Genomic DNA, 10,214 nt, shown 5'->3' with positions numbered 1-10,214 from the left:
GATGAAAGCTGTCGACTAGAATGTTCTACGCATGCGCCGTGCGAAAGCGTGTTTTGGTGTCAAGCGCTAGCTAGGCTAACGCTAGCGGGAGCAGCTAGCAATTCTGCAAGTCATGCTGGGCCATCCAACGAGGGAAGGCTGGGTGGGCTGAGCTAAATGGGACGACGGCAACACGGAACTTTTGAAGAGGCTGGATTGTAATAGCCGAGCTTCGTCAACTTTGTGACATGGAGACTTAACACAAAAAAGCTTTTTGACGTGAGTATTAAATCCGTGTTTTGAAATGCGTAACCCGGTATATCTTTGCAAACGACGTCATTACGTTAGATAACGCGTCCACGAGGAGCCAACCTTTGTAAGGGAATAAATGTACGTGTTTCAACAATTAACTTATTCAGTCAAGTACTTTGCGGAGTATTTGCTATTTTGACAGCAAAAAGTAGCCCGACGAGGCTAATCGCAGCGTGACACCTGCGACTTCCAATAGAACTTGAGACTTCGTCCCGTCCCGCCCTCGCTACGTCTATCATTGGCTGCTAAAGGCTGCACTGGCGTGTCGCTTCCGCGTTTGGGCTGCGGCGAATGGCTTACACCACACGTCAATCACCACTTGTTGCTAGGGAGAATGATGCTAAAACGTCAAAATCCGGTGTAGGCGTCTCTCACTTTCGTTTTCAGTTGAAAAATCACAGAAACTTACACTCGCACGGTTAAATGACCCTACAACTATAATATGCTTTGTTTATAATTTTATACTTTGATGCACCTTCGAAGGATTGTTAAATACAAGGTGGCTAAGTGTTAGCCACCAGGAAGAAGGAGAGGAGGGAGGGAGGGACCTCCCTCGTCTGCTGCTCGGCCAGCTTTCACCTTCAGCCTCACCGCAAGAAGTTGTTGTCCCGTCAAGGGTGGGGTGCGTGATGCTTAAACCGCTCCTCGGTTGAGGTAAATAGGAAAAAATGACAGCGACGTTGTTGGGAGTTGTCTGCGGCGTGGCGAGCGACTAAATCCTGCTGGTCTTGTCTCAAATGTGCAAATGTAGCCGGGCTTGGAGATGGAGATGTCTGAAATGTCTGCTGCTTCCTCACAGCTCTGTGGAGCATTCACGGTTGCTTCTCTCGCCAGGAAGATGACAACCATATGAAGAAGGAAAGTGGACCCTCTCACAAGTGGAAACGTTTGTCCCCTCCCCAGAGCTGAGATCGTTTCTTTCTGGAGTCTTCCTTACTCGTTTTCAAGCCCTTTAATCCTGTAATTGTCGGATCAAGGCCCCGTTTTTTGTTTTTGTTTTATTTTTTTTTTTACTTTCACCTTTCTGTTCCTTTTGCAAAGAAATGCTTTACCTGAAAAAGTACTTCACAGAGGGCCTGATTCAGTTCACCATCCTTCTGAGTCTAATCGGGGTGCGGGTGGACGTGGACACCTACCTGAGCGGCCAGCTGCCACCCCTGAGGGAGATCATCCTGGGCCCCAGCTCCGCCTACACGCCCACTCAGTTCCACAACCTGCGTAACACGCTGGACGGCTATGGCATTCACCCCAAGAGCGTGGACCTGGACCAGTTTTTCGCCACCCGCCGCCTGCTGAACCGGGTGCGCCAGCTGGATCGCCTCTCTGTGCCCAGCCCTGAGCTCGACACCTGGCTGGTGCACCGCGACGGGGAGAGCGGCCAGTCGGGCGGCGCCAGCATCACCCTGGACAATGGGGGCGGCCTCGAGGACGTGAATGACCTCGACGCTGCCCCGGCCATGAGGGGGACTGGAGAAGGTGAAGGGGGGCCGCCCGAGACCACATACAACCTCAATATAGCCGATGGCAGCCTGGGGGCAGTGGCATCCGAAGGCGACCAGCGACAGGACAGCAATGACGACCTCAGCAAAGAGGTAAAATAGGCGCAGTCACACCTGTAAATACGTTAACCCTTGTGCAGTGTTTTGATCATTTTGGGGTCATTTTCTAACACATCATTCTTTCAATATTTTAGCAGATGGATGGCATACTTCAGGTAGCGCGATAACTAAGTGGTTGGGCCATTTTGAACTTTGACATGTCACCATTTGGGTGAAATTTCACACCCCTGGTGCCTTCTTTCAATGCTTTCCCTTTATTATGATATACTTTTGATATAAAGACCAAAGGATTAGACTATATTGTGCAAGGGTTAAAGTCTAGCAAAAACTTACGCAAGCACCCTACAGGTTGGCGTGAGCGCAGATTCGAACCCAGAACCTCAAAAATGTGCGACTGTAAAATGCGACTAATCTTATTATTAGCATCTTTCGTCTCTTAAGAATGTGCATATTGTTGCAGCACACAAAGTCTTTGTGGTGCCATAATCAAGTAAGACTCCAATTTGGTCACATCACGGTCACATGGTCATGTTAGCTTAGCGCTAATATGCTAACATCAGCTGACTCACGTTTTTATAACTCAAAAAGAATACATTGCCTGCATTGAGCGGTTTGTGTTACTTTGATTTAGCAATTTTTATTCATTCGAAATTTGTGCTTACAATACATAATTCAGTAATTTATAATATAAAAGGTCATTTCCCCTGATGACTTAGGATGTGCGGCCCGATGTTTTCATAATACAAGCTGTTCAGCCCATTGTTTTGCTTTGGTTTGTGGGTAGAAGCTAGAAGCTCTTTATGAACTTAACTCATAACTTCGCAAGAAGCTACTTGGCATACACCGAAGAACCACAAAGCTAGGCTTTAGATAACTCAATGGCTTAAAGCCAACACACAATGTGAAAAACCATAGAATGAATAAATAGTGTCTTGATAATGTCATAACCTCTTTGAGCAATAGATATTTAGTTAAGCAACACATAATATAACTATACTCAAATTAATATATTCTTTATCATCTGTGAAGAACAACTATTACTGGACCTTATTAACAAGTTATAACCATCAGTGTTTATACGCATGAGTGTCTTGTACTATGCTGCCTCGAGGTGGCCAAAGCACACACAGCAGAAGCAACACAATGTTGACGATATTAAAGTGTGTTACTGTTTATTCACTTTTTTCCGGTAGGCTTGAATAGAACATATTAAAAGCAGTTCCGTTCATTTTCATTGAGAACGGTGTCTTGATTTAAGAGCACTCTCTAGTCTAGAAAGAAAAACTTATATCCCCAAGGAACCATTGTATCGGCAATGATAAGATAAGGTGAATATACACGGACATGAATGTGCATTATTACGTTTGTGCAACTGTTTTCCCGCAGGACATCGACCTGATTGACATCCTGTGGCGACAGGACATTGACCTGGGCGCGGGCAGGGAGGTGTTTAACTACACTAGCCGGCAGAAGGACAACGAGGAGGACAAGCCTCGCCCGGCCCAGGAAAGCAAGGACAACAACGAAGAGCAGCAGCAGCGCGAAAGCTGGAGGAACGACGTTAACCTCCAGACGCTTCGCTCTGTGGACATAGAGACGGGAGAAAGCATCCCGCAGCAGGTTAAATAGCCTTCTTTGTTTTGTCTTCTTTTTATTATGTGGTTTCCCAATATCGGTGCCAAACTTTCTTCAGAATCTGCCCGAACCAATTCTTTTTGTGTTGGTTCTCATTTTTTTTGCAACGTTGCAACCCTTTTGAAATATTTTTTCCAACCATGTACGCCCTAACCCACACAAAGCTTTTTTTTTTTTGGGTGCTCATCTGCTGGAAAATTGATTCACTAATGACAATGCACATCGATATAAAACTAGACAAGATAAAGGCATACAATGTTTTGCATGGGAGTCACTATAATGTAAATTAGCAGTAAGTTGCTTCATGTTCCAATTAGTTTGCTCTTAATTTGAAAAGAAAACTATACGGTTCCTGTCACAACATTAAAAAGCATTGCATTTAGTTTAATGATGCCTGCAGAAACCCTTTCAAAATCTCATATACGCCCATGGGTACACTTACCTTGATTTTACAGCCAAAAAACTTGTCAAATAAGTACTAAACTACCGATTAGCTTTTGGCGAGAATTACTACCAAGCCTTGAGCGTAAACCGCTTGTAAAGAGTAACCCACCACCTAAGATATAAATAAATATGTGCAAAGTATAACCAAAGAGTCTCCATTCAGCAACAAAGTCAGCACATTTGGGAGAAATATGATCAGGTTAGCTTTTTCAAGCACAATTTGACACCTACCCTGACTTGAATTTAGTCCTAGACCAAGCTTATGCAACCAAAATTTGTTTGTGCAATTATTTTGATTGATTGTATAAGATTTTTTACTCCGCTTCCTACACCTTTTGCGTTATGCTCTTCATCATCTTCGCTGCCTCACATTTTCACACATTTTCCACTTTGTGATGTGCATGTTGTGCAGCAGCCTACAGCGGGCTCACAGACCTCCCTGTCTCTGCAGGAGTGCTTGAGGCTGCTGGAGGCCACGTTCCCCTTCGGAGAAGATTCTGAGGTACACAGAAAACAAATTATTGCAACAACCACACATGCAATTGATTTTTTTTTTTTTAATGGATAATTTACTGTAGGTGACATTTACAATAATTTTGAATCAATGATCACGTCCAAGTGTGACTGTCTACACAACTTGAACTTTTCTTATGGGTCAACAAATATAGTGCAAGGTAACTTTTTTCTTTCTTTTTTCTTTCTTAGTTTCCCACACAGGCCGCACCACCCGAAGTGGCGGCCCCCGGTGCAGAAACTCCGTCCACATCGCAGGGCCTGGCACCCCAGCTGGACCTTGAGCAACAGTGGCAGGATATCATGGCCGTCATGGAGCTGCAAGTAGGCAAATCTCAACACTTAGACGCAGCCACAAATTGCTGATTCAGACTTCCAACACCTGCAGTCAGTTGGCGACCAGTCCAGAGTGTGTTTGCCCCCCTCCCCTTGCCCATAGTCAGCAAGGATGGGTTCCCAGTAAATAAGCACCATTTTTTTCATTCATTGAAATTATTAAATACATGAACCACGAATTAGGTTTTACCTGTACTTTTAACTTTTGGAAATATTCTGAACAGTTAAAAATAGGGTTAGGTTATATCTTATACCTACAACAAAAACAAAATCTGACATTAAGCAAGTCATCCTTAAGTATAGCGCTGCAATATAACACTTCATCAAATCATCTGCATCCAAAAGAAAGCTTTTTGTTATTTTTTTTAAATCAAATTCTATGTCAAGAGTTTTACCCAGATTGAATACTGTCCTGGTTTCAGCCTGTCAAAAGTCTCTCAAAACTTCAAAATTATATACAAATTAAAGTCATTTGAATGTAATGTGGCATTTTGTGTCAAAGGCCATGGATATGAACAATACCGACGCAGGATGCGGCGTTGACATCAGCAGGACGTTAACATCAGATTTTGGACTGGTCCCACCCTCTGCGCCGGTCCACCAGGACGTGAGTCTCCACCAGGCCTCGCTGGCCACCTGCAGTCAGGAGTTCCCTCCGGTTTTCCCGCCTCACCTGGATTCAGCCGGCGGGGTCCGAGCATCCTCCAGCAACTCCAGCCACATCAACGCCACCTTCGGGACCAGCAATCTCACCGGACTCTTTCTGCCCCCCCTTCTCAATGCCACCGGTGCCAATGTTACCGGCGTGCCCATCCCCGCGGACCCGTTCGGCGGGCTTCTGGAGGAATCCATGCTGGATGAGATCAGCCTCCTGGACCTGGCCATGGAGGAGGGCTTCAGCCACGCCCAGGCCTCGCAGCTCCGGGACGAGCTGGACTCGGACTCGGGCCTGTCCCTGGACTCCAGCCGGAGCCCGGCGTCTCCCAGCAGCTCGGAGACGTCCTCCTCCTCCTCTTCATCGACCTCCGCCACCTTCTCAGAGGAGGGCGCCGTGGGCTACAGCACCGCCGCATCGGACTCGGAGGAAGGAGCCGTGGGCGGCTACCAGCCGGAATACAGCAAGCTCTGCCGCATGAGCTTTCAGGTTGTTGTTTTAATTCAAGTCATCCATAAGCAAGACATGTAAGCTGTAGCCAATCCGAGCTGACTTTGGTGAGCGGCAGAGTACGCTCTGAACTCGTCTCGATTCAATTTCATTTGTTGGAATGTTGAATCATTCATTTATTGTGCCACTTAACTTTTTGGAGTCCAATGTCTGGGCACGTAAACATAATGAGGACGAGTTGCCAAATTGTTGATTGTGATTGGCCTGTCCAAATGGAGGAATGCACGGCCTAGAAAATAACTAAAGTATGTCAAACTATCATGCAATCTTAAACTATCATGCAATCTTTGTCTGTTTATCCATCCAGGACAACTTTCATGGCCTCCCCCAGTTAGGAGGAATCAACCACAACCATACCTACAACATACCGCTCGGAACGCCTTTCACAGAGCACTCGGATCTTCCCAAAAAGCAGAACCCCAAGAACTCCAAGCTATCCCCTTCGACATCCGAGCTCCTGGACAAGTACTCGAGTCGGGACGAGCGGCGAGCCCGAGCCATGAAGATCCCCTTCTCCAACGACAAGATTGTCAATCTTCCAGTGGAGGAGTTCAACGAGCTCCTGTCCAAGCACCAGCTGAGCGAGGCGCAGTTGGCGCTGGTCCGAGACATCCGCCGGCGCGGCAAGAACAAGATGGCGGCGCAAAACTGTCGCAAGCGCAAGCTGGACACCATCATCAACCTGGAAGAGGGCGTCCACCAGCTAAGGCGCGACAAAGCCCGGCTGCTCAAGGAAAAGATGGAGTTCCTGCGCTGCATTCGGCAAATGAAGCAGAAAATGCAGAGTCTGTGCCAGGAGGTTTTCGCCCAAGTCCGGGATGAGCAAGGCCGCCCCTACCCGCCCAGTCGGTACTCTCTCCAGTACGCCGCGGACGGCAGCATTTTGGTGGTCCCGCGCGCCGAGCAGAATCGGCCCAAGCCAGACAAAAAGTCCAAGGACAAGAAGAAGTGAGGTCAGCAATCTCATAGGGGACTTTATGCACACGCGACCGAGGCAAGGCCCGCCAACCTGCCCGTGCTTGACTTCTTGCGTTCGTTTGGCCCTTTTTTCATTCTGCTAAGCGTTATTTTCCCTCGCTTTGATCACTCATCTTTCCGGAATTCCAAGGCGGGAAAAGGGAACGCAAAGACAATTTTTCAGAAGTTGCAATTTGGAAACCGGTCGGAGGACAAATGGCGGTCAGCCAGTGAGCTTTTGAAGGTCCGGTACTCACTTTCTCAGAGTACCCAAGAACTTCATACTCCTGCCTCCACCTGATCTCAATGGTTACTGCTTGATTCTTGAAAAGAGCCAAGCCATGAAAACTTATTTATCTGATGACAAGATCATGAAGATCCAAAGAGATCGTTGAGATCCAATGAGATCGTCAAGATCCAAAAACAAGATCAAGGTCTAAAAACTAATAAAGATCCAAGAATGAAGTCAAGATCTAAAAATGAGATCAAGATCCACCAACATCAAGCTCCAGCAATGAGTTCATTAAGCGTCGACAAGATCATTAACAACATGAGATCATTAAGATCCAACAAGATCATCAAGAGCTAACCATGAGCTCAGGATCGAATGCAGTCAAGATCCAAAAACTGGATTATTACAATCCAATGAGATGATCAAGATTCAACAAGGAAATAATCAAGATTCAATGGGAAGATCATCAAGATTCAACAGGAAAATCATCAAGATTAAAGACGATTCTCATGATTCAATAAGCTCACCTAGATTCAGCAAGAAGATCATCAAGGTCCAGCTAGATCATCAAGCTCCAACAAGCAGATCATCAACCTCGTGAGGGAGTTGATCAAGCCTTCTGTCCAAGAACTAGAACTAAAGCCTCTCTTTTTCCCTTGGGCTACTTGATCGCTCATGGACTGGACTTTTGAGCTGGGAAAAAACGCGCTTTGGGGAGACCGGTCACAGGAAGAATCATCAAGAATTGTTCTGAAGGTGCGAACCACTTTTTCTGAGCTCCTGCATCTCCACAACAAGCAGAACCCCTCAAAACTTGAAGGATCCACCTCCGCGAGAACTTCTGGATCCATTTCTCCAATCACAAGACAGTGAAATCTCTTATGGATGAGCTACTGCTCCTTGTTTCGCACCCCTCGCTCAGCCAGCCCACTGATCTTTGTGGACTTCAGAGATAAGAGATGGGATGGTAGCTTTGCGGAGGACAAGATCTTCGGTTGCGGGATCCGTCCTCGGGTAAGAAAGTGTGCCGAGGGTTTGACATAGTGCTGCCTTGCAACGTGTATCCACGTCTTATTCGTCTAGATTTCCATCAACATGTACCGTTATCTCCAAAGGGTTCGGCTCGATGCGCTCTGCTGACATTAACTCTTCATAGTCTGTAGTCTTGGGGTTCTCAAGCTTTTTGGGTTCAAGGACCTCTTACAGGGGAGGATTCTTTTTCAGGCGCGCCCTCATAATCCTACAACCAATCATACGGTAACTGTCATAATAAATGTTACAACCTAGATATTTCAGACTGTTAATACAGGGGGGGTCTAACTCAAGGCCCAGGGGCCAGATCTGGTCTGCCATATAATTTTCGTGCCCCACTAAAGCAGGTACCGTGTCTACTACTGTTTTTTTTTTTTTTTTGTTATTAGAAATCCTTTCTTTAAGATCCTGTAGTGATTTTGTATCAATGTTTGAAGGTATTTGTTGAAATTGTACAGACCGAGGAATGTGTAGATTGTGGGGGGTAAAGCATTAAACAGTTTTTCGTCATTGCAATCTTACTGATATAATTAAAAATGGAGCCAGTGACGCATTCGGGCCCCTAGCGTGGGTCCCCAAACTATATAAAACACACACCTCTTTATTAGTGCTACCCAGCCCAATTTTGACGACTAGTTAACTAACTTGCCATGCCTAAACCCTAAAAGTATAGTTTAGAGAGCTTCATTCCCTTGAATTCGGTTAGCGATTGTCGCTAGCTGAAGATACTGCTTACATTCAGAACATCGCTGCAAACAGGAGCTAGTTTACAGAAGCAACTTTTTTGCCACGTACTAATTTAGTATCTTTACCGGCTAAAGACAATTTGTCGAATTAATTTACCAACTGAGTTACACCTTGCCCCCAGGTGGTCCGGGGACCCCAGTTTGAGAACCGCTGCTGTAGTCCCTGCAAGTCAGCTTTACATTCAAAGTCTGCACTATTTTTTTCATTTTTTTTTTTTTTTTTATGTAATCATCAGAATGAGGGGAGTGCTGGAATTTTTTATTTTTATTTTAAAGGAACCTCTGTCAAACTACATTTGTCTCAGACTTTATTGACTGGTCTTAGGGTGAGTGTTTGTTTTTGTTTTGGTTTTTTTTGCCGTTCTTTGTTAAACTACTGTAGCGTGGAATGTTGTACCGATACGGGGAAACATGTTCTCGTCATTGGGGGCTTTGCGAAAAGATGATTTTTGGTCCTGAAAAGAAACCGAAGGATGTGAAAAATATGTGGCGTCCCGAACATGAGATTTTTTTTTTTTTTTTCCCCTGGGTTGGGCATAATTGAGATGCAACTTTGCACTAAAGATGAGGTTGTGGCCACAAAACACAAATGTGTGGGTTTAATATTCCCATGAACGGCTCAGATGTTTGGCTAAGCAAATGGAGCACACTTTCACCACAAAGTAAAATCTTAACACCCCGTATCAATTTCTCTGGAAGGTCCACATAATTTGTTTACCAAAGTGTTAAAGGATGGGTAATTCCATTCCTATTATAGCTATATTTTTTGCTCATGTTTTACTTATTCACATTTTACTTATTCAAGCCATTTTTTAGTTTACAAATTTACCATTTGTGTGCATTATGCCTTATTCTTGGTCACAAATTAGCATCTGACGTGCGTGTTGTATCAAGATTGTGAACCCATTTATTTTTTTCTTTCATTTTTGGGGCTCCATTGAAGATTTAAAGTGAGCGTGAAAGCATCTCCTCTCAGTCTCCAACTCTTGCATCCTGCTAAAACTTAAGCACTTTTATTTGTCTGTTCTGTAAATATTTGTCAACCCTCTGCCATCTTTTTGTTTAGATGTAGTTCCATCATGTTTGCTGGCAATCAACATTTGTTTTTATGGATTAATGATAATAAAGTGTTTTTATTTCCAGCGGTTGCAGTGTCATCTAAATCAGATTAAATTTGCAATACATATATATATTTTTCTTTCATCTGAAATGCATTTGCAATAAAATAAGGATTTCAGGCACTTTGATGCACTTTTTATACAGGTTACAGCTTTGTCTAAACTGTAAAAGTAATTAACTGTTAA

At 44.8% G+C, this 10,214-nt stretch overlaps 1 protein-coding gene across 5 annotated transcripts; it reads left to right on the top strand.

Moving 5' to 3' along the window:
- Positions 1-55: 55 nt before the first annotated feature.
- nfe2l1b (nfe2 like bZIP transcription factor 1b) lies at positions 56-10,052 on the top strand. Of its 5 annotated transcripts, none has more exons than XM_088438383.1 (7): positions 56-258; positions 1,130-1,883; positions 3,237-3,470; positions 4,342-4,431; positions 4,635-4,766; positions 5,281-5,922; positions 6,251-10,052. In XM_088438383.1, the coding sequence occupies exons 2-7, from the start codon at positions 1,335-1,337 to the stop codon at positions 6,893-6,895; spliced, it is 2,292 nt and encodes a 763-aa protein (XP_088294509.1). In that variant the 5' UTR covers positions 56-258; positions 1,130-1,334; the 3' UTR covers positions 6,896-10,052. The 5 variants fall into 5 exon arrangements, with proteins under 5 accessions (XP_088294509.1, XP_088294511.1, XP_088294507.1 ...); XM_088438385.1 differs by having other exon boundaries at positions 1,126-1,883; positions 4,381-4,431; XM_088438381.1 differs by having other exon boundaries at positions 1,126-1,883.
- Positions 10,053-10,214: the final 162 nt, after the last annotated feature.

The sequence above is a fragment of the Hippichthys cyanospilos genome, chromosome 17 (genome assembly GCF_059441005.1).
Source record: "Hippichthys cyanospilos isolate Australia breed blue-spotted pipefish chromosome 17, RoL_Hcya_1.0, whole genome shotgun sequence".
NCBI lineage: Eukaryota > Metazoa > Chordata > Actinopteri > Syngnathiformes > Syngnathidae > Hippichthys > Hippichthys cyanospilos.
The sequence above is the reverse complement of the archived record's forward strand: the minus strand, read 5'-3'. Positions and strand labels throughout refer to the sequence as shown.